Consider the following 25916-nt stretch of genomic DNA (forward strand, 5'->3'; position numbering starts at 1 on the left):
CTCAATCAATAACATAAGGTAGAGATCCATGTGTTCATGACTGCCAATCTTTACATATAAGGTGTCAGATTAGATTTTTCCTCATACATACTAAGCAATAAAGTTAGACACACTCTAGTTTTGAAAAATGAAAAAAAAAAAGGAGGAGAGACATTTATAAGAAAGATTTTTTACCAAGAATGATTCAGTTTTTTTTTTTTCTTGGCTTTAACAGATATCATCTGCTGCTATTCAGTTCCTCCCCTAGTCTCTCACCTCAGTAGCTCTAACCCATTAGAGAGCTAATTGCCTTTGTAAATCCAAATTAAGGAGTACTTAGTGAAACAAAGGTATTACCTTTACCAGGTGTTTAGGAGGACAAAGTCTAATCTTCAGTAAAAGTCAGCGAAAGTTTCCTTCAATCAGTTCCTGTCTTCTCTCTGTTCAATATTCATGGATTTTGTGTTGTTCAATGAAGACCAGGTTCAGAGACCAGGTTACATGTTGTATGATGTTAGACAAAATCAAGAGAATAATTAAGAATTGAGTATTTTGGAACATATATTGAAATGAAACAAGATTTTAAGGTAGGGACTAAAGTAAAACTTACCAATTTTCCATTGTTTTGGAGGTATGACCAGAATTGGGCTGACATTTCACAAATCTTTTGCTTGGAACTTGGGCTCTTGGTGACCACATAAGGGTTATGAAAGAAAGGCAATGTAATATATATATACATGTCCTGTGAAAATGTGTATTCTAGGCTTTACATGAAAATAAGTTACTACCTAAAACTGAAAAAAAAAAAAAAAACATGCTAAAACAACCTAGGTAACAGTCATGGAAAACAAATGCATTCAGGAAATTTAAAAGGTCATGTGTTAGAAAGGATTGCTGCTTGGTTTTGTCCTATATCTATAAAAACCATAAAAAGTAAGTAGGTGATTTTTCCAAACAGTTCAAACAAGTGAACACAGGTAAAATGTACTTCCAACATTTTGCCCAAGTAATACTGGTTAGTGTGTTTTGTGTTGTTTTGTTTTCATGACTTTTGGCATGATTTACCCATGAGTAGGTAAGAAACAACAAATATCAGAGGTTTGAAAGACGAGCAGCAATGATTGAAATGAAGGTAAGGTGCGTTTTAAAGTAGCTGGGAGTTTTGTTCTTCCCTCATAATTGTGGCAATCATAAGAAAGTTTAAAATGAGAGAATAAGAAGAGATCATGTAGAAAGAGGTCTGTTTCTTTAATATTGCTTAGTATTCCTGGTGACATTTTGTCCAGAAGTGATTCTTTTCTACCCAAACTTAACGTGTTTGGATAAGAAGTCCTACAAGATGTCCTGAGAAAACAATTATTAGAATTTGACATCTTCTATGATTGGCAAGACATGGGGGTCAAAGGAAGTTCAGGCTTGTCAGTAAGCTTAGTTGTGATTTAGAGCAAAATATGCAAGAAAGTGGTGATCTTTAATGTTGAGGCTCCCAGTCATGTGGTCAAAGATAAAAAACTTTAGAGGATTAGAAAGCATGAGGCCTGCCGTTTGAGGCAGATGAGAGTGAAAAAGAGCTTATTTGCAAAATGCTGTAGATTAACTTCTCTTTCTTACCTTAACAAATGACTTTAATCCAGCTCATGTATAAAAATTCTCTGACTCCTACACAGAACTTGTCACTCCATCCCTTCTTATAGGACTCTTTTCTTTCCCTTCAGTCCTTATTCCTTTCTTCCTCGTTCTCTTCTTTTTTCCCCTTTCTTCCTTCCTTTTTACTTTTTTTCTCCCTCCCTGCTCTACCCTTTCCTTCTCTTTCTTTCTACCTTCTTTCCACAAATATATTAATATTTGTCAGGAACTATGTGTCAGGAACTAAGTAGGTCCAGGGAATACAGTAATGAATAAAATGAAAACAAACTGACAATTGATGATATTGATGGAAGGCAGAACAGTAATTTAAATGTTTACTTTGAAATTAGTCTGCTTGGACTGTACGCACTATTCCACTTATTAGGGTGATGCCAACAAGTCCTAAACCTCCCCAAGCCTTAGTTTCCTTATTTACAAACTGAAACTAAAAACAGTATTCTTCTCATTGTTTTTCTACGATATGCTAAATGAATAAAGTGAAATAATTCATATAGGGACAGTGCCTGGCATATAGGAGAAACTTAATAAATGCTAATTGTTTATTATTATTATTAATGCAGCTTATAATCAGAGTAAAATGTGCTGCTCATACATCTAACAGCACTCCTTATATTATATTGTAAAAAGACATGTTCTTCCATGTCAGGGACACAAGTTGTTCATGGCTAGCTTGTTCTTAGTATAGTGCCTGCCATTTATTATGTGCTCTATAAATGTATGATGTATGAATGAAATGTATGATGAATGAATGAAAAGTAAGCAAGGTTAAAGGTAAACAACCTGTCCAAGTTATAGACCATTTAGAGCTTAGGGGAGGTGAAATGGAATGTCTGACTTCAAAGTCCATGCTTTTCTTTTATACATCATTGCTTGCCTCTTTCCATCTACTGTAATTTGGATATTATACCCATCAGGCCATTGAATTTGCCCTTGCCAAAGTCATCAGCTACTTTCAAATTGCTCAACCTAATGGTAGATATTGGTTCTTATTTTACTTGTACTTGACACTGTTGCCTACTTTGTCTTTCCTGAAATTCTCCTTTTTCTTTGTCCTTATGACTTGATTTCCTTGGCTTTATTCCTAGTAGGTTGCTGTCTCCAGCAGTCACTTCCCAATCTTTGTATATTCCCCTTCTTTTCAACTTTTGTTTTTTCTTGAGTTTCTATCTTGAGTGTTTCTCCCTTTTCATTCTTTATATGCTATCTCTGTACATTCATTTCCAACTGATTGTGCTCAAATCTACATCTCAACTTCAGTGTTTCTCTCCTGGCTCCAAACCCACAAATCTGTTTGCGTACAGAGTATTTCTCTTTGGAGAGCCTTATCTTAAATGCTGTTGCTTTACTACCAATCCAATTTTCTCCTTACCTTCCAGACTACATGAAAAGCATGATCATTCTTAAGGGTGGTCACATAATTTATCTAAAGCAGGAAAATTTTAAGAGTGAAAGGGTTTCACTAGTAATTACTCTGCCACCCCTAGTTTAACTTGGAACTGTCTTGGTCTAACCAGAATGAATGGTCTCCCTGCCATTGATCACTCCATTAAACATCACAACTGGCATTCATTCTTGACTCTTGCTTCTCATTTTTCATAGGCAGTGAGCTACCAAGTTCTATGGATTCTGTCTCCTTCTTATTTTTTGAATATGTATACTCTTTTTTATCTCCATTATTATTGCCTTTTTTCAGACCTTTCTTATTTCTTGTGAAGATTACTACTATAGCTTCCTACTTGGTCTACTAATAACCACTGGTCTCACTCTCCTCTATATGTGCTGCCGAAGCGAGCACTGGTCTCACTCTCCTCTAAAAAATCCTCTGTAGTTTTCAGATTAATCTTCTTAAAGTATATATCTATTCATGTCCCCTTCCTGCTTTGATCCTTTGATAGATGTCCATAAAAGTTAAGCTCTCTACCATGGCATTAGAAGGCATTTATACACAATCCTATCTCACACTTCTCCCTCTTGCATACTAGAACTCTCCTGGCATATAGTAGGCACTCACTAAATAATGAATAAAATCAGCACTTACATCAAAACCCACACATCAAGAACTTATCTCAGGGGTGCCTGGGTGGCTCAGTGGGTTAAGCCTCTGCCTTGGGCTCTGGTCATGGTCTCAGGGTCCTGGGATCAAGCCCCACATCGAGCTCTCTGCTCAGCTGGGATCCTGCTTCCCCTCTCTCTACCTGCCTCTCTGCATACTTGTGTTCTCTCTCTCTCTCTCATATGAATAAATGAAAGCTTAAAAAAAGAGAATTTATCTCAACAAGCTTATGTAAATGTTAAATGATAGTAAATGTCATTTTTATATTAAGATTGATATGTAAGAAAAATAGCTTAGTCTGTGGGACAAAATATATAGTGAAGTGTGATTACCTTACAGTTTGTCACTCAAAAATATGTATAAATAAAATCCAGCTGATCAGAATTTTTCTCAAAATGGAAGTCACAAAATGAAGAGCTACACACAGTCTCAAAATGAAGAGTACTTGCTTCAAAACAGCAAAGTGTTCCTACCAAGAAACCTGCAAAAGCCTGTCAATTGACAGAAATTATCAGTGCCTAAAGGAAAAGTTGGCTTCTAGCAGTTCTCAGTGTTTGTTGAGGGAATAAAATACACAACTTAGTCTCCATCAGTTGGTTGTCTGTATACAATAACAACTTATGTGTTAGTTTTGCTTTAATCATTTCCATCAATCAAGTCAATCAGTCAACTATCTCTTCAATGAACCAGACTAAATGTGGTACACAGAATCCAAACATATGATTAACAAAAACAACAAAAGTTAATGTCAAACTACTTAATACCCAAAAATTCTAAGCTAGAAAAATAAGTCATTGGTATAAGTTATTTAGATAATCGTATCCAATACTAGTGATAGTAGTGATCTAAAAATTTCCACAGGGATGTAGGATATTTCAATAAGACACTGCATGAATAAGATTAGATGTTCTTTAAGAAGGAAGATATTTTATATATCCATTTGAAAGCTATTTTAATGTACAAAAGCAAGCATATTAACTAAATAAACTTTATCTGTTCTAAAACATAAATTATTTGCAAATTCGTTTACTATTACTATTGATTAAGATAAAAATTACACTGAAAATCTTTTTCATTGTCCTGTGATCCCCAAATGTTGGCAAACTCAGCTTTACTTTTGTGACTACTGGCTCATTTTCCTTCCACTAGAAGCTTTTTTTTTTTTTAATAGAGATGCTTTTTAGTCTAACACATTACTCTACCGTATGAAGGTTTGTGCAATCTCCAAGTACAAGGTAATCGTGTAATGTTGAGAAGAGAATCTATGCAAACTCTATCTTCCAAAAGATATTTCTGTTAAGTACTTGCATATTTTAAAGCTTGAAACTTTCAGAAGTGGCCAGATGCTAAAGTAGGCCAGTGCTAAGATAAGCATTTATTTCACTTTGGAATCTATGTGGTTCATAAGGGTAGTTCCTTGAGAGATATAAAGATAGGGCACATTAACACATTAGTAATGTTTAATTCTCAAATCAGAGTCTCAAAATAGAAATATGTTCAAGATTTTCACCTAAGCTTGAATTTCCCTTTTTATTGGGAAAGTTATTGTACTTGCATCCTTCCAAGGGCAAAAAGCAGAAGATACTCAAACTTTCCTGTCTTGTTAGTGAGAATCACTGAAAATTATAGTTTAGACAGTACTTAGTCAAAGGTTCCAAACTGGTTTCCATCAGGCAGTAATTGATATCTTTAGGTTAATTTGAAAGCAAAATAAAACAAGTAACACTTCACAAGTAGCTAAAATGTAAAGTCTCTGCTGTTGGCTAGATTTAAATCTAGCCAGCAATACCAGATACCACATGATGACAAGAGTTTTTGGTGGAAATTAAAATAGGAATATGAATTAATGATTACTTTAACACAATAAACAAAATCTTCCAAAATGGAGTAGAATAATTAAAAGACATTTCATATAAAAAGCTGATAAAACCCCTGAAGAGGTTCTAATATCTCAGATGAGAAAGCAGATTTAGACAACTTTGTTGTAATTGAAAAAAGAAAATATTTTAGTATCCTTTGGTAAAGTCCTTTTTCTTCTTGTAGAGTAATACATAATTTAATAGGTATAGCAGGCTGGCTTCATGGCTCTGCTACCTGCACCGTCACTCAGGGTCCCTAACTTAAAGGGTCTCCATATTTTGATTAAGGCTCTGCTTTCATTGTCTTGAAATTCTTATGAAGTTTTGACCAAGGGGCTCTGAATTTTTAGTTGGCACTGGTTCTCACAAATTATGTAGCCCTGTAGCTATGCCTTTGTTGTCTCCTAGTATTGATTATTTCCCCTAAAAGACTGAAAGTTACCCAGTGAGTTTTACTTTTTTAGTGCTTCTCATGCCATTCCCAAAGATGCCTCGCATACTAGTGTCCATAGGACTACACAGAGGGCTGAGACTTTGGTGTCTTCATCTTTCCATCCATGTGCCTAGCTCAGAGCTTGATACAGAGAATTTACCGAGTGAATGAATGAGTGAATGGATAACAAATTATCAATGTATACCTGTTGACTTATTTAAGTAATAAAACAGTCAAACTTTTAATAGTTTTATATTTGCAGTGAAAAGTGACTAGGTGGGTTGGGAGAGATTATAGGTAAAATATTTGAGGAAAAAAGCTTTCTTCAAAAGAAAAAATAGAATTGAATTGATGGAAAGTTTAAAGCAAATAAAACTGAAAGAGAAGTTGAACATCAAGTTGAATAAGAAAGGGTGAATGATTAAAAATAGTGAGATCTCTCAATAAATTACATCCCAAGGTGGAGTCTTTCTTCTCAAATTCAATTTAATAAACATCAGATTCATTCTGTAAGTTGTAATGAAGGAAATGAAAATTGTCCAAGTTTTGAGAAGAAGAGCACATAAGGTACGCATTTAGGAGGAGCCAAAGGATTATTGATTATTCTTTGACTATCCCAAGAGTTCTTTGAACTACTGTTTTATATTAATAAACAGAGCAACATGAATATAAAATTTAATGAAGAAGTGAATTTTTGAACTCTTCTGTCCCTGGGTGGAGTAAATAGAACTCTTGCTCTGATCCTAGTTACTGCTAAACACATTTTATTCTTTAAACCACGATAGTTTCCTGCTCTTATATTGGCTTGGGGAAACATATTTCTAATATTCATTTTTATAAAATAAAATAACAAAAAACTAACACTCTGTTCTCTGGAGTTTTAATATTGTGTTTGACCAACTCTCATATTGCTTGGGAGTATCAGTTCTTTACAAATCTTGTATCCTCCCGTGTTACCTCTTTTTTTTTTTTTTAAGATTTTTTTTTTTTTTTTTTGTCAGAGAGAGAGGGAGAGAGAGCGAGCACAGGCGGACAGAATGGCAGGCAGAGGCAGAGGGAGAGGCAGGCTCCCCGCCAAGCAAGGAGCCCAATGTGGGACTCGATCCCAGGACGCTGGGATCATGACCTGAGCCGAAGGCAGCTGCTTAACCAACTGAGCCACCCAGGCATCCCCCCGTGTTACCTCTTAATGATCAATCTCCTTTGCCCTAGAAACATAATACAGTTCTATCTATCTGTAAAGAGGTTCCCATAACTTCGTCTAGACCTACTTTCTGTTTTGTTGCTATATCATACTCGAATAAGTGACTTAAATTGTGCACAGATGTCCAGGTGTGGCTTTAACTTCCCTTTGTATTTCAGCAAAATAAGTTATTTTAACATATTTGTTACTTCTGTTATGGCTCTCCAAATTATTTGTGGTGCTGTGATAATGCTGGTTCACTGAATATTAAGTATACAAGAGCAAGTGATTTTATGCTTCAGATAATTAAAGGAAAATTCAATTTTTGGAGGATGACAAAAATAGTGGAAAAGAGGTGAATAATAGAACTGACATTCACAAGCAAAATGAAGCAACAGTGGAAACAAGCATTTTGGGGAAATATAGCTTTAAAATAGTGAATGGGTAGAGAAGCGGGAGACATTACTAGTTAGGAACACTCAGATTTTAAGCAGGCAATGACGAGGTCTTAGGGCTAGACACCTGAGCTCCAATCTGATGTTCCTAAGAGGCTTGGAGAAAAATTTCAGTACTTGATAAGATGTACAAAAGTATTTCAAAGACTATATTTAATGGGAAAGGGGATGATAAAAAAAGTAGCTTCTATCAATCTTGAGGAACACAGATTTAATCTCCTAAATCCCCACTAAAATAGAATTACAGGGTTATAGAAACTTATCGCTGGCCACCCAAGAATGTTCCTCATGGTCAACACTTAGCGAAGTGAACTGCTGAGACAATCCAATGATGGTATTCTATAGGAAGATGTATGATGGAATTGTCTTTGCTCTTCCCATTTTTATGTGACATATACTTGAATAAATGTACTTAAGGATTCTGGTGCCCTAACTGTAGCCATCATTAGAAAAACTCCATTTAAAATGCTCAACTTTGGTCCTGTGGCCTATTCTATTAGAATTCCCCAACTTTATAAATCAATGAATGGGAATGGGAGAAAGAACAGCAAGGTAAAACTATTTTGAGTTTTATTTCACAAATCAACATGAGAAACTGCAAAAGTCAAGCATCCAAGTTCCTTAAATTACCAGGAGCTATTAACAAATAGTAAAAATAAAAAAGGAAGAACCAAAACCCCTAGTTAAGTTTTTAAATCTGTCTGAGACCAACCAGGCAGAAGGGGCAAGTTATTTTTACTAATTTTAGAGAAGTAAAGCAACTATATAATAAAATATTGGTGACTTGATCAAACTCATTTTGAATGAAATCTTGAGTTGAATGTTACATAAATATTCAGACAATAGAAACTTGCTTGAAATTTCTTTTGAGTGTAATTTTAACATTAATGCATTTTTGTCTTCTCCTAGGCATAAAGCCAAAGGCTAAAAGAGCAGAACACAAAAAAGCTGAACCTGAATTATGTTCTAAACTCTGTTGAGTTTAATTTTACTTACAAAGCAGAATGTTGGTTTAAATTTGCTCCTCATAACCCCATAAAAATACCTAGTTTCTTGTTATCAGCCTCTAAATTGTTTTATCTATTTGGAAAGCTCCAAGTTAGGAGCATCATTTTAAATTACTAGGCAAGTGCTACACAATAAATACACATAATGTAAAACAGACCACAAGAGAAGAAAACAATTTTCCATAAATTTGACTGCAATATGGGGTTTGCGATTCCATGAGCCTTATAACTTCAAAAGTCATAAAGGAAAAATTTTCACCTAAATGGAATATCATGAGGATGAGCACTTTAAAAGGTTGTTGTTTTGTAAAAGGGTAATAGAGATACACATTCTTGATATAAATTTGGAGAAAAGTTCAAATAACCTTTGGAATGGAACCCACACATCCAAAAATGAACAAAATGCCACTCACTCAGATACACACTTGTATCAAAACAGTATTTTACTTGGATCAATAATGGATGCACTACCAAAAATCAATAAACCTTTTATAATACATACCACTAAAACAAAGAGATGATAAAACTTACTATATGCCTTACGTTTCCTACTCAAGATTTTTTATATTAATGAATTCTTAAAAATTATGATTGGAAAACACTTCACGTAGATAAAAGACAAATCTAAAATACAAGTTTTTGCTATGGATTGTGAATTTTATTTGCAGAGATCATGCAAGGAGTCTTAGCATACAATACTCACATCACTCAAATGTAATTGTTTAAAAATCAAAAAAGGAGGGGCAGTAGGTGAGATTCTGGTAATGTTCTAGCTGTTGTCTTGAATTTAGTTTCATGGTGTATTCACATTTGATCTTTCACTGAGTTATACACCTGTACACAAATAATTTGTGGAATTTTCTGTAGGTATATGTATCTCAAGCTAAAAAAAAAAGAAGAAAAGAAGAGAAAGGAAGGAAGGGAGAGAGAGGAGAGAGGGAAGGAAGGAAGGATGGAAGGGAGGAAAGAAAGAAAGAAAAAAGTGAGGGAAGGAGGAAAGGAGGGAGGTAGGGAAGGAGGGAGGAAGGAAGGAAGAGAGGGAATAAGGAAAGAGAGAGAGAAAGAATATGCATGCTAGGAGCTGCATTTCCCATACTGGGGAATAATGTGCTAAAAGAAATTTGTGCTACAGTCATTTACTTAATTCAAATAAGATGTAACTTTATAAAGTTGCAGAATTTGGCAGCCCAGTTCATAGTGGAAACCACTTAACTGTCATTTATGCACAGACTCTGTTTGATATTTTCATACTTAAAAAATCCCTGTCACTGAACAGTTGCAAATGCCATCATATTAGGCATGCAGTTTTCCTGTTTGGGGAAGCAGAATTTAGAAGTTAGTGGAGGAAAAAAAAAATGCCTAGGGGTTCCATTAGCTTTGCATTTGAAAAACACATCAACACACAAACAAATTTTATCTCTGAAGTCCAAGTATCTGTGACTCAACTGTTTAAAATTTCTGTTTGGCATTAAGTTGGTGAAACACTAAGTGACCACTTACTACTAAAGGTGTTTTAGATCCTGAAGTTGGATCTATAGGTTTTGTCTGTTACTAAGAAGCAGTTTTCCATGTAGTTTTTCAAAGACAAAAGGTTAAGCAAAAATGACATATATTGTAAAATTGAAAGTAAAATGCACAGTCCTGATGTGCTCAAAGTCCATGCATTTAAATTCCTTTGTATGATAATTTATGGTGATCATGTCTTCAGACTGCACTATTAGCATACTCACCCCTAACCAGAAGTTCTGCCTCATCTGACACACTGTCTGCTGTGGTCTGTACCCTGCAGCCATATCTCCCAGCATGCATCAGAAGGATGTTCCTGATCATTAAATCTGCAGAGGATGCTTGCTGAAAGAGGGATGAAGTGCCAGTTTAAAATGTTGCAAATCTGCCTAGTTCAAGGTGGTTTAAGGGGAATTTTGTACATTCAGTCATAGGGCCTATTTTTGTCCTTACAATTTATATGACAACAATACAGAAATCAAACATGCCCTATTTTAAGAAAGACATGGAAGTTATGTTTGCAACAACTGCTAATAAAGAATTTGAACATTTAATATTTTATATAATGATTTAGCAGCTACCATATTTAAGAAATATTTAAATATCCATAAACATCCTATATTTAAAAGGATAGGAAAAATAATCAGTGAGCCAAAATTATTGCTTTGACATTCTGAGACAGGCCTATACTGTGGCAAGACAATAGTTTTGAAAAGAAATAGCAATTTGTGGAAATTATGAGAAGATAGCACTTAAAAGATTATCTTGTGCAACTTTATTGAATGATTGCTTTTGTAAGTACACTGTAGACAACAGGATGAGAGTGCTTAGGTGAAAGATTTCTGGTCCCAAAGCCATGTGCCTTTACTTAACAAAGATTTATTCCTCCCATAACCACCACCATCAGGGAGTAGGGTCAGCTTAAATTTCTGTTAATCAATGTAGTTATAAAACACAAAGGATGTTCAAAACACTTGGTTTTTGTTGGGAGCAAGATGATTAGAACATAGTTGAAGAACAACTGCAGTCAAAGAGATCAGTAAGTACCAGGGAAAATGTCTTTTAGATGTATCAGTTCATGGGATTAGTGATGATCGTAAACATTAGAATATTGGGTGCAGATTTTCATTATTTAATCTTGGCTTTCATTTACTCTATCGGAAAAGACAGATTTTTATGTGTGAGTGTGCACATCCAAAGATTTGGAATCCACAACTCATAAGGTATTTTTTCGGATAATGACATAGCAAAACTCCAATACACTCTTCAGTTTTCATGTTGCAATCAAAAACAATTGGCTGGAATGAGCATAGATGCATACAGTTTGAAATAACATTTTGAAAGAACTCAACACTTTAACAGTAGTTGAGCATATGAAAGGATGTTTAATGAAAGCTGAAGAGAAGCACTTCAAATTAGAGATCTTTTCTTTTTTGATGGAATCGGTGAATTACCTTAAAAAAAGGTGCATTTGTCTACTTAGAGGGCAGTATTCCAATAATTATTTGACTTTAGTTGCTTGCATTTATTTTGATATAGACCAATGGGTCATACAAAAAATCATAAAATTTAGAGGAATTTCTGGAAATTCTTTGGATTCTTTTCTCTTTCCTTAGAGCTCATTGGAAAATTTTGTGAAATCATTGGAAGTTTTGGCCTCTCAAACTATATGTATTTATTTAAATGAAATGCTTAACCCTGTACTGTTTTAAACCACTTCTTTCTGTTATTTCACTTCTGTTTTTTTCCCCCCCTTTACATTAGTCTTATGATAGTAACTCTAAGAGTATTGAAGTTTTCTCTCATGAAATAATTGTTAAGACGTACTCTGGTTTAGTCATTTACAAGGGAATGTTTCATGGTGAGAATGCATTAAAATGTCATAACAATTATTTCAAAGAATGTAATATTTATCCAGAGAATATCCTATGCCACTAATTTCCTTAGGATAAGTGGGTACTCTTAAATTTATTTTCTCATCAATATTGGACTATGTTTACTTCTTTCAAATCTGAAGAGGAAATTTATACTTTAAAATTCTGATTTAATATGGGAAAACAAAAGCAAATTATAAGCATTATAAGCTATAATTCAGTTTCAAATTAACATAACCTAATACGTACAAATCAGCTTTGATATATTTATCACTTTATGTAGTATGGCTCCATCTTAGGTGTGAAAATTTCTTTTTCCCCTTGGATTTCAAAGAAACTCTCCTAATAGGGTACTCAAATTAATCAGGAATCAATAGGCACACTCTGAACCCAGAATGGGGCCCATGTCTAATGGAAAATTCAAGGAGAGGTCCAGAAAATAAGAAGGAACTTTATTATTTCCAGAAAAAATGCTTATGAAAGACTGTGCTTGCTGATTTTTGTTTTGTTGTTTTTTTATTGTCTTGTCTATTTTTCTCATATAACAGACTGACTGGGGTAGTTTAACAGTGGAAAAGATGATTGTAAGTCATTTTTCAGGCTCACATTTTTGAAAAATGTGATAAAAATGTGATAAATGATAAATGATAAAAATCACATTCTTAGGATTAAATAATTGATTGTCTTATTTTCCAGAACTTTTCTTCCCAAATTATTGATTTCTTTTTGTCCTGGATAAAAGTCCTCAAACCTCTGTCCTCTCTGCTGAATTATAGTAAAAGAAAAACTTAATTGGATTAAGATGAGTCTTCATTGAAAATAACAAAAAGATTCAAGGAATTCAGGAGGGTGAGGTATAGATTATCTTTCCTATGCCATCCTTTACTTGGTTCCTGCAATTAATAGTGTGCAATACTTTATTCACTGCCTGAAACTCCATCACAATCTATCAGGGATAAAAAATCTGCAGCTCATTGCATTTCTGTCAATGTCAAGACTATCTGAGGAGTTGAAATAGTCTCATTTTGACCTCATCCCTTCTCTTTTGGATTATACCTATATTACATTTTTACAATTCTAAACAGGAGAGATTAAAAGTAAAATGAACGGATTGTGAACACTAAACCTAAATTACCCGTTCAGTAGATTTACTGATCTTTCAAGAGAAATAATGAGAAGAATTCATGTGGGAACCCATTATACTTAATCTTGGTCCACAGTATGCAGTTCCTGAGAGAAAACCTCCACAATTTAGTGCACTTTTAATGAAATAGTTACTTAACAACAGATGCTTGCTTTCTTAAGCTTAAACCTCATTTTCACTTTTTCTGTCTTAGGAGTTAGTCTCTCTTTTCTTGTTTGTTTGACACTTACTTTATATCCCATCTTTTCTTTGCTGCTTTTTCTGGCTTTATGAATAAATAGAGTTACATGTTGCTGCAAATGAACTTCCCCATAACCAGTACTTAACATAATGCTCCAAGCATTGTGCACCTAGCATGGTGCATGCCACATAGAGGGAGCTCAATAAATATTTGTTGAATGGTTGAATAAAATGAAGACTCTTTATGAAATAGGCTGTTATATTTGTGATGGGCATAGCACAATGCAAAAACTACTCAAGCCACTATATTGTACACTGGAAACTAGTGTAACATTGTATATTAACTGTACTTCAATAAAAAAAGAACAAAGAAAGAAGCTGTATGTTCACCACCTATGAGAGCAGTAACATGGCTAAGTCATTTACATCTCTTGGTCACATAGTCTCACTAGAGCAGTTGCTAGATTATCGTTAATTTTTATTTATGGTTTTGAAATAAAAGAGGAACTGTCATCTTTCCACTCAAGTCCAACTCTTTATTGGCTTTCACTTTGACTAAATGTTCTGCTCATCCAACACTAGACTGCTAGATTTCCTAAGAAATGGAAGAACATATAACTTTGCTGTTCAAAGTGTTTGCTGGCTCCTATTACCTAGCGGATAAAGTCTAATCTCACTCCAACACAAGAAGACTCCTCAGAACATGATACTGCCTCCTATGACAGAATCCTGTGCTTCTATAAACTTACTCTGAAATTTTCTCATCACTGGGACTACTTCCCATAATTCTGCCTGTTGTTCTGTTGCAGATGCTCTTTATTCTTTCTTTCCCTGAGAAAATACTTTTGGACAGCTCAAATGCCTTCTCCTTGGTAAAGCCTTCCTGGATTTTCTGGACTAGGCTCATTAGTTCTACCATTGTTTAGTTATGCTTCAAAAGCATTTTGCTCATGTCTCTGAAATAGCACCTGACATTCTTGGAAGTTACCCCCAAGGTCTACTATAGACAGTCTCAGAACTGAGCTTGCTGCTAAAGTAGCCAATGATCACTGGGTGAGCTGACAAATGCACAAATGACTTGTTTTATTCCTTCTCTGTGCTGACATAACTCCTCCCTCCCTTCTTTTTTGCTTTCAAAGAAGTTAGGATGGGAAATGAGAAAAGATCTTGGAAAAAGACAATGGGAAAGTGTACTTACAGAGTATATACAGGTTTTAGGAAGACACAGAATTGTGTGAATTCCTGCTATCCCATTTATAATTTTTTTATTAGCATATAATGTATTACTTGCCACTTATTAAATTTTTAAGTTGGAGAATTCCTGTATCATGTAGAACTTCTCTCACAGCAGCAATGTGATAATGCAAGTTAAGCCCATAGCAATATTTGGCTCATAATAAGTTTTTGATATATGTTATCTGTTAAAGGGAACTATAATTACACTCTTAGATGAGACAAATCTTTAATTGGTATTCACTCCTTCAACAAATGTCTATCAATATTTTCCATAAATATAGTAAATTTTCTGGTTTTATATCTATCTATCTATATATCTGGTTATATATATATATATTCTGGTTTTATATATATATATATGAGAGATTATAGAGAGGAGATTATATACATTATATATAGGTATATATACATTATATATATGTAAGAGTAAGAGAGGAGATTATATATATATATATACATTATATATGTAATATACATTATATACATTATATATATGTAAGAGTAAGAGAGGAGATTATATATATATATCTATGAGATTATAGAGAGGAGATTTATATATATATAAATTTATATATATATATAATAAATATTAATTTAATATAATATATATATTATATATAATAAATATAAATAAATAAATAAATAAATTTATATATATATATAAATCTCCTCTCTATAATCTCATAGATATATATATATAATCTCCTCTCTTACTCTCTTATAAGGAAACTACTGCATTCAGAATAAGAAGACCTGAATTCTAGCCTTAGTTTAGCAACTTCCTGGCCCTACAACTCTGGGAAACTCACTCTATTGGAATAATAACAACTGCACTGTCTCTTTCATGAGGGAAATCAAGTGAAACAAAGTACATACATACATACATGAACTATTGGGAAATGCTTCAAAAGTGTAAAATACTCTTAAATACTTAAAAGAGTAAAATACTCTTAAATTTCTTTTTCCAGCAGGATTTAGAAGATTTCTGTGCACATACTAAGCACTCTGAGAATGTTCAGGGAATGAGTCATCTAAATAACAAGATAGCTTAAATTGAGTATTCTTGTAAACAGGGCTCATGCTGAATGGCTCAGTCAGAAGCCTATGGGGATGGCCGTTTCTGTGCCCTCCTTTAGGGTTTATTTAACTTTCTCAAGGGGCTCACATAGGGTATTTCCAGCACTCCTATCCCCTAACAGACATACAAATCTTCTCTACATTTGTAGAGACATACATTCTTCTCTACAAAGCAAAAGTAAGATAGCATATGAATTCTGTGAGATGTGATTTTAAAAATATTTTCTAACATAAAAAAACTAGGTGTCAGGTATGAGACATGGATTATTAGATATTATCAATGTTATTGACATAAACTCTTGAATACTTAACAGATTTCCCTGGTACAGTATTTCTTTTTCCTCAAGGATGATTTGTTTCAAGTACCCTATCATGATAAGTTATAAAAAGAAAAATAATGTATATGTATATTATTTCCTGTTTTTTTTCCTTAAGCCTTTATATAATAGGGTTTACATTCATGATGGCATGGGTTTTATTATATTCTTAAAGAAAGCTGATATTAAATTGCATGCCTGAAATAGAAAAATTAATTGCTACTAGTGAAGAAATACTAGACAAAATACTATTTGACAAAAATATTTATGTCTAAAATGATGAAATAGTGAATCCAATGATGAAGTGAAGACTAAAAATAGGTAAAAATGGCTCTCATATCCCATTACTATGACTTTGGTATTTAATTTCCAACACACATTCAAATAATGTACTTTTAGGTATTAAGAAAAATGCAGAAACAGCTTTACTTGATGACATAAGTTAAAGATGAATGAGTTGAAACTCTTTGATGAACTCGGAATAACCAGATACCCAAGCTGGATCACTTAGCATTATAAGCACAAAGTCATGAATTCATGGAATGGTCCACTATCTTGGTTAAAATGAAGATTAGACATTAGGAAGCAGCTCAAAGCAAGAATATACAAGACAAGTTACAATTAAATTTTAGTATAACAAATTTAAAAATAAAAATGTCAAGTCATATTTATTTCAATAACAAAATTGGATATATGAAGAATAATGAATGAATGACAAAGTGATGTGTGTATCACATTAGTGTTCCTCCTTTCCCAAGGAGACATATAGGGCTAGAGAATGTGATATTTAATATGTCAGTCAATGTTAGACTTAGGTGGTGAGTTTGTTCCCTAATTCTTGAAAAATGTCTTTGATCTGAACATATGTGCATTGACTCTCTTTTCCCAAGCAGTCAGGTAAGCCCATTTCTTTATTTATGATTAACATAAATGATCAAGATAAAAGGATCATGCTATAGACTGTATGTGTACCCCAGCCCCCCAACACCCAATTCACATATTCAAATCTAATCTCCAATATGATGGTATTTGGAGGTGAGGTGTTTGGGTGGTATAGTATGAATGGGAGTAGTGCCATTATAAAAGAGACCCTAAAGGGTTCTCTTACCCCTTCTATCATGTGAAGATACAGTGAGAAGATGACCATCTGTCCCAGACTGAATCTGTCAGTGCCTTGATTTTGGACTTCCCGACTCCAGAACTGTGAGAAATAAATTTCTGTTGTGCATAAGCCACCCATTTTATGGTATTCTGTTATAAGTTGCCTTGATAGACTTAAATAAGCCCTAATGCTGATAGTGTCATTTCTATACTAATCTAGCACCTCTAAGTTAAAAGAAGCATGAAATAGACAAAGTCGTATAGGTTATCAGTCTATACTTTCTTGAACTTACTCTTAACTCCTTCCTAACTGTTGCTAAAGTTTATCTTATATACCTGCTAAGAAAATCTGTTATATCCTTGTTTTATTGTTTATGCAATTATCGCTGATTAATTCAACAGATATTTATTTCTGTGGGCTACGCTAAACTTTGTGTGTGTATATATATATATATATATATATATATATATATATATATATAGACTCTGCACTTGAATGTCTAGTTTAATCCAAGTTTGATTGAAGAAAAAAAAAAAGAAGAGAGTGTGGAGTATCTTTCCTCATATTTGCAGCTAGATTTAGAATAAATGTGAATGAGAGAAATAGGTATGTTATCTGATAAGTACAATAGTCAGGATCCAAAGAAAGATATTTTCTCTTTCTGTGTGCTTCATATAGTAGTAACAATCATCTCATGAATACTGATTTCTAAATTTAGGTTTCTAATAGTAGCTTTCAAACCAGCTTCTTATATCCTCCATGTTATCCCCTGTCTCTCACCCTTACCCATCTGACATACTATTGCTAGATCTGTCCTTCTTTAAAACTAATTTTATTTAGGGGCGCCTGGGTGACTCAGAGGGTTAAAGCCTCTGCCTTCGGCTCAGGTCATGATCCCAGGATCCTGGGATCGAGCCCCACATCGGGTTCTTTCCTTGGTGGGGAGCCTGCTTCCTCCTCTCTCTTTCTGCCTGCCTCTCTGCCTACTTGTGATCTCTCTCTGTCCAATAAATAAATAAAATCTTTAAAAAAAAAAAACTAATTTTATTTATGATTACAAAATCTTTACTGGCTATCTTTACTTATGGCCTACAAGGTGGCCCAACTTCTTAATGAGCATTTAAGGCTGGACTCAACCAACCTTGTCTCTCTATAATGGAAAATGTACTCTCTGCATCTTTCCTCAAGTGGTTCCTCAGTAACTGCCAAAGTCTCCATATTATATCTCCTATGTTAAAGACTTTTTAAAATCTTATTATTATTATTATTTTTTTTGGAAACACTTAACTGACCACTAGGACTGATTACATAATTTATGCACCCCACTATAAAGTGAAAACACAGATCCCCTTGTCCAAAAATGATTAAGAATGTCCAATTGGTGTCAGTGAAGCACTACACCAAGCATAAGACTCTTCTCAGTGTGGGGTCCTGTGTATGAACACTCCAAGCCACACTGATATTGCCTGTGGTCTCCTGGAATACATGCACGTATTCTGTGAAATGGTGCTCTTTGGAATAAATACGAAGGAGTAAGCATACATCTTTTTGTAAATTGTACAATGTCTATATTTTCTCTACCTTAATGTTTGTATCTTTCTTTTTTAAAGTGAATTCTAGGGCTGCCTGCATGGCTCAATCAGTTGAGCGTTTGGCTTGAATCATGACCTCAGGGTCATGACATTAAGCCCTACATGGGGCTCCTCACCGAGCATGGATTCTGCTTGGGATTCTCTCCCTCTCCCCCACCTCTCCTCGCTCATTCTCTCTTTTTTTTTTCTCTCTCTCTCTCTCAAATAAATAAATAAATAAAATCTAATAAATAAATAAATAAATAAATAAATAAATAAAGAAAATCTTTAAAAAATAAAAACATAAAGTAAACCTTTCTCCCAATAGGGGCTCACATTCACAACCCCGAGAACAAGATTTGCATGCGCTACCTACTAAGCTACCCAGGTATCCTTGTATCTTCTTTTCTACTCTATGTTAACTCAGGCTTTTTCTCAATGTATGTTGCATTAAAAAATAGAAATAGAAGAGATTACATCTTAAGTCTTGTGTTAAAAATACAGTGATGTAAAAAGTTGTTAATAATCAAGATAGAGAATAAATGTTTTTCTCTGAATTACACCATTGTCTAGTAATGGAATAATTTTAATTATCTCTCACTGAGCTTATGCTTCTTAAATTACCTCTCATTGACATTACATAAGGATGATAGAACTAGTCAGGAAACATTTTGTTCATTCATGCACTAATATGTGCTTTGTAAACAACTAGCAATGGCATGACCACTAGGAAAGCTCCAGAATTGTAAAACTTTATAATAGGTATATATTTTATTTTATGAGAGCTCACGGCACATATACCATTATAAAATTATTCATTCATTCACTTATCATTTGTTAGAGTATCTATTTTGTCTAAATAGGAAATTGCAAATACTTGCCACATTTGAAAGTATACCCTTCTTTACTCATAGTTAATATGCCTGAGCTTTGACCGAACCTATTCATCCTGTTCAACAACAGTTGACTGGAGTTGTTACAAGAGATAAAATCTGTCATATCTGAACTGCACAGGCTACAAGATAAGAGAAAAATTATACCTTTGAGAAACTCACAACGCAGTGTGAGTGGCAGAAAACTAGCTATAATACAATGCGATATGTTAAAGTAGTAAATAGTATAAAAAAAGCTTTGCTGGGTATCTGGGTGGCTCAGTCAGTTGAGCATCAGACTCTTGATTTTGGCTCAGTTGATGATCTCAGGGTCATGAGATCAAGCCCTTCATCAGGCTCCACACTCAGCAGAGTCTGCTTGTCCCTCTTCCTCTGTTGCTCCACCTGCTTTCTCTTTCAAATAAAAAAATAAATAAAATCTTTTTAAAAAATCACTGCAAAATATATCAATATTAGTGTGGAAAGACAGTTAACAAATCATTGGTTAACCAATTCCTACAGCAGTTGAGAAAATTGAGGGCTAAAAGGTGTAGGTGATTTGTTCAAGGGCAAGTTAAGTGAAAAGACAGAAGAGCCTTGAGCACCTGACTCTCATCAAGACTACTTTTATTCTACTATTCTGCCTGTAAAACCAATCCTTATTTTGCTTAGACCTGTAGGCAATTTGATTTAACAGTATTAAAACAAAATTTGGCAGGTGTGTCAAAATAAAATTGTTTCATTTTATAGTAACAACCATGAAAGTATTAGAAATTAGCTTTCCAAATAAACTACAGAAATATTCTGAGAGCTCATTATTTTAGGACTGTCTTTCATCTGCCATATCTAGACATGAAAAGTTATATCTCCCTTTAAAATATCAGAATCATCTTTCTGATCAACCTCATTTGTTCATGGCTTTTTCACCTTTCTGTGACTATTAATCCAGCATTGGGAGAATCTTCTATATGTGAATCATAAATGACTTTAAAAAAAAAGCCATTGACAGTTTATACTGATGCATCTTTAGTTGAAGGAGAATTGACAACACTTGACTTCAAAGTTCAGAATTTAGACAGATCAATATTTTACTGATACATCAATGTTTCTGTTCTCTTTTTTCTAGTCTCATAATATTCTCCATTTATCCTTTAAGATCAACATTATTTTGTTATACCATCACATACAGAATAAATTTTCATTCGCTACTGATTTTATACTGCAACATAGTCAATATCTGCATGCAAGTCTAGTCCCATTCTGGTTATGGGAAGAGTGATCAGACAAGCATCTGTGGGATTTCTATTCTTTCCCTGAAATCATCAAACCCCAAGCATAGAGACTATAGTAGTTCTCATCCCACTCATCAGTTAGTACTATCATTGAACTGGTATTGTTATAAAGTCTTAAAGTGTCAGGCATATCACTCTGTCTCATTATTTTCACACAGAACTTTAGGAATGAGTCTGGAATGAGGCCACTTTGTTTGCATCTTTTTGTTTTTCTTGGGTCACTTAGATGCAATTAACTTATCGTCCTGGGTCTCTGGAATGATGGGGAAGGCCAGGGAGGTTAATACTGCATCTAGAAGACTAAACCAGAAGAGATCTACCTGCTCTAATCTACTGTTTCGGTTTCTGTCTTTTCCCTGTCATTGGTTAATGACCCATTTGTTTATGATCTTAACTATTACTCCTCCTGGGGCATGGGTTCTACTCCTGCCTTTTGATCCCCAACATCTCTCTACAGTACAATATCAGTGAATAATTGGAATAAAGCTTTAATGCTCCATATATGAATTAAATTTAATATCTTGAGATTCTCTTCACTTCTGCCCTGCTAGTGTTTATTCTTCCCCATTAATTATTCCTTTTCTCTTTCAGCAAGACATTGCACTAATTGGTGTTCAAAATTTTCACTGAGTCCATGTGACACCTACTCTATTTTAATATGGTTAACTATAATACTATACTGTAGCAAATCTCTCACAATCTATTTTATATTACACTGGTTTCTATGCTTTGTGGTGACACCTTTTCCATATAATGTTGCTCAAAGAACTTACTAGTCCTAGGACTTAGCCTCTTGTTTACTGTGGTAGATTAAAGATGTTCACATAGATTTTTCTACTTGTTCTCTTGAGAGGTAAATTCTAATTTCATAGTCCCCGAATCTGGCCTGGTATCAGTGACTTTTTGATTTAATAGAATAGGAAGAAATGATGTTTTGGAAATTCTGTGGCAATATCATAAAAAGACTTACAACTTCTTCCTAGACCCCCTGGAACTTTTTTTTTTTTAATTCCCCTGGGGGAAAACCAGCTATCATTTAAAAAGTCAGACTCTCCTGATGCTGTCATCCTACAAAAAAAGGTTAAGCTATTTATGTGGAGAGATTTCATGGAGAAAGAAATCCAGAAATTCCAAGTTCTAACCATTCTAACCCAGCCACCAGACTTTTGAGACAAAAAAATAAAATAAAATAAAATCATCTTGGGCATTCTAGCCCTGGCAGAACTGGGAATCCATCTAACAGCCAGAATGGAGGTTTAAGGAACATAGTATATACCGACCCAAGCAGGCCATCTCCAGCCACTTGACTACCCTAGCTGAAGGCTCAGCCATTGTGGAAAAGATTCAAGCCATCCTTCGGTTTCAGGCCATCCTTGCTGTTAAGTAACAGCAAATTCCTGATATCCTGACCCACAAAATAGTGAGCAGCACAAAATAGTTGTCTGTTTATAACACTGTTTTGGAGTGCCTCGTTGTACAACAGTGAATAACATAAAATAATTTTGTACCTATAAGTGGGTGCTGTTGTAACTCAAGTCTAAACATGTGGCGTTGGCTTTGGGATTATTTTCAGAGGCCATGAGGACAATATTAATGGCAGCTGGGAGGATCTCAAAGAGACTATTGATAAAGACTTGAAAAGCAGTGAGGAAACTATTATAGGACACTGAAGAAAAGATGAACCATCATGCAGTGCTGGAAAAGTTAGGCAATACAGTCATCTGAGATGATGTGAACAACACACATTATTCAAAGTGAACAAACTTTGAATTTGCTTAAGGAAATATTTTTAAGAAGAAAACTAAAAGTACCAACAGGTTTCTTTTAGCTATATAAAGTAAGGTATGAATACAGAAAAATGAACCAAAAAAAAAAAAAGAGAGAATCACTCATTTTGAAGAAGAATACTAAGGAAATCTGAAGGAGCCAGGACTATAGATTCAAAAATAAAACACTTCTCATCTCCAGTCTCACCAAATGGTATGGTACTAGCAGAGTAAGAAATGGCCTTGGCAGACATCAATACAGGGTGCTACAAGAAAAGTATGTCTCAAGGTAAAGATCAAGGTATGTGGGTATAAGACCTTTTGTTTATACTAGAATATTTTTCCACAGTAACCAGACCCCCAGTCCAAGACAGGGAAGAACCCAAAGAAACTTGGTGGAGGTCGGGAAAACATTGAGGGGATGACAAATGGAGGCTGGAACAAACGTATTTGAATTATGAACTGGCAGAAAAATTAGCAAAACCATTGCCTATGGTAATGTGGAAGATACAAAAAAAGTTCCTAATGAAATTATGGATTGAATTAAGATGATTTATAAGGAAAATGAGTATTAAAAGTGTTAACTGACTGACTTCTTTTAGTTGCCTGTGATAATATATAAGAGAAGTGACTTGAGTTAAAAAAAAAAGATCATCCCCAGGGAGAAGTTAGAGGAAATATTTCCAACCCAGAACTTGCTGGTTTGAAAAATAAGCTTATTTTTCATTTCATATTCTTGAGCTATAAATGGATGGAAAAAAGAAAAGGCCTTTGAATCCACTGAGTAAATATCACCCTAAAAGCCTTTTTAACTATATTTTGATCTTGTGAGTATCAACCCAATTGGAATTCATTCTTAAAAAAATAAAGATGATATTCAATTCACTGTACCCAGTGTCTATCCCAGTGTCTGGCACATAGAAGCCTCTTCACATATATGGGAAAAATATGTTTTTTTATGGAATGATTGCTATGGAATGTGTTGACAGTTTGAAAGAAAAAATGAGCAAGAAGAGTGGAGAAACTTTAAACCTAAACTTTTTGCAAAAATATAATATTCCAAATGGAGTAATTAATTTATTTAAGAATTTCTAAAGATGAATTTGCCAGTTAAATACATAACTTTTGTTTCAAGTTTTCCTTCAAAATTCAAAATTTTCAGGTATTCATATCCTATTTGTAATATTAAGTATTTTAATAAGTACAATCTTCAATAAGCCATTGTATTATTTCAACTATTGGCTTCATGAACAACTACTATTTTTTCGTAGCTTAATTTGATAGTTACTAATGTTTAGGAACAAGATTCTGACTGAAAAATACTTCACTGTCAAAGAAGGCAATCTGTTTAAGCACTGTCCTTTACAGTCATGAAGATTCTTCTCATCAACATAAAAAATACTTAGAATTTAGGGAATTTAAACACATCGATGTCAGAAAAGACTAACTGTTCAAACTATTGCTTAGACTGTGAGCTACAACAGCAATCTTTCAATGAAGATTCAAACAGAAGAATAGTTCTGTTAAAAGAAAAGGTCAAATTGAGTAAATGTATCAATCAAAAGCTAAGTATGAAAAGTTCAAGGTCAAGGACTCAGTCAAATTCAACTGACATTTTGAAAACTAGTCAAGACATTTTATCACAGAAAACTCATTTTTAATAATAAGGATTTGTACTTACTTAAAATATAAAAATCAGAATTTACTCAAAATCTTAAAAGTCATCATATTCTCCTACTTATCACTTTTCTTTAGCTATGTTATACAGTTTCTGATATTTCAAGGAATATTTACAAGACTCTTCAAAATTTCACACCTGTGAACTGATAGAAAAACCAATAATCACATATGCATATATATTTGTTCTAAGATTTCACGTTACTAGGGCTTGTATTTTTCATTATATGAGTCTTCGTGTGGGTGTATGTATGTGTGCGTTTATGCTAGTAATAAAAAATAAGACATGTTGATCCCTTTTCAAGAAAAAAGGACATTGTTCCATTTGCTAAGATTATTGTTGCTTTTAGAGGAAATCTTTATTTAGCTTTTAGAGGAAATTTCAATTTTTTGTCCAAGTATTATACATATATAAATATATTCTTAGCCATAGCAAAGAATTCAGATTTGAGATTATTTTTCCATTTTGTAACTCTTTCAGCATAAAGATTTGTCTGATTCTAAGAACATCAGTAGAGTTTGAGGTATTTTCCATTAATTGAGTAGGTATACAATATTTAAAAAGGAAAATGTGATTTTTGGAGCTATCAATGTTCCCTCCTGAAAAAATTGGTTAATGCACATTAACATTTTAAAAAATTATTTCACTGTTATTGGATACCATATCTGGAAACTTTTTTGGATTTTGGTCTTTGAAAATCACAGAACCTCAAAATTAGGTAGATCATTATGAGTTATTGACTCTAAACTTTTCACTTTGAAGATGAAGACTCAGAAAGGTGACATTACTCATCCAATGTAATACAGCTAAGTAGGGACAAAGCTGGGCCCACATCAAAAACTCTTGAAACCCTCTCCCAACCTGATCTACCAATATTTTACTACATAATGATGTCACTAAGTAGCATAATTTGAAACTCTATCATTACTGTGAAAATTCTGGAAGCAACTATTTAAAATAAAAATAGTATGGGGCGCCTGGGTGGCTCAGTGGGTTAAAGCCTCTGCCTTCAGCTCAGGTCATGATCCCAGGGTCCTGGGATCGAGCCCCACATCGGGCTCTCTGCTCCGCAGGGAGCCTGCTTCCTCCTCTCTCTCTCTCTGCCTGCCTCTCTGCCTGCTTGTGATCTCTGTCTGTCAAATAAATAAATAAAATCTTTAAAAAAAAAAAAAAAATAGTTTATTATTTTACCCTGCAATCCATTCCTGGAAATTTATGCCATAGAAAGAAAATTATTAATATACATAGATACAGAGGGTTAGAAATGTTTCCTGTATCATTCTTCATATATGTCTCAAAACAGAAAACAAAGTTAATATTTATTAATAGGGAAATGGCTAAATAAATTGAGGTGTACTCTATTGTGGACTATAATATACCTATTGAAAAGAATGAATTAGATATATATCAAGTAGCATGAAGAATTTTCAGCAATTTTGAATAAGAGTAATGGGACACAGAACAAATATTTAAAATATATTTTAATTTAAAAACTAATAAAAATATTCCTGAACATATATAATTTGTCTAGGATCACAATAAGACAGAGGAAAATATAAGAAGTATAATATTAGCATATTAACAGGCTTAACTAGGTATGCCTTATCAAGGCATCTGTTAAAAGAGTCCTCACATTTTCTTTTGCTCAATGTCAGACTGGTCTAGCTCTATGGTTGTATGTTAGC

The 25916-nt window shown here is 33.9% G+C and overlaps 1 protein-coding gene across 1 annotated transcript in view; it reads right to left on the bottom strand.

The window, feature by feature from the left end:
* Positions 1-25916, bottom strand: part of CNTN5 (contactin 5) — a 1378753-nt gene that overhangs the window by 119752 nt on the left and 1233085 nt on the right. Inside the window, exon 17 of the mRNA XM_047692818.1 lies at positions 10347-10467. Within this exon, the coding sequence (XP_047548774.1) occupies positions 10347-10467 (121 nt within the window). The remainder of the gene's footprint in view (positions 1-10346; positions 10468-25916) is intronic.

The sequence above is a fragment of the Lutra lutra genome, chromosome 10 (assembly GCF_902655055.1).
Source record: "Lutra lutra chromosome 10, mLutLut1.2, whole genome shotgun sequence".
Taxonomy (NCBI): domain Eukaryota; kingdom Metazoa; phylum Chordata; class Mammalia; order Carnivora; family Mustelidae; genus Lutra; species Lutra lutra.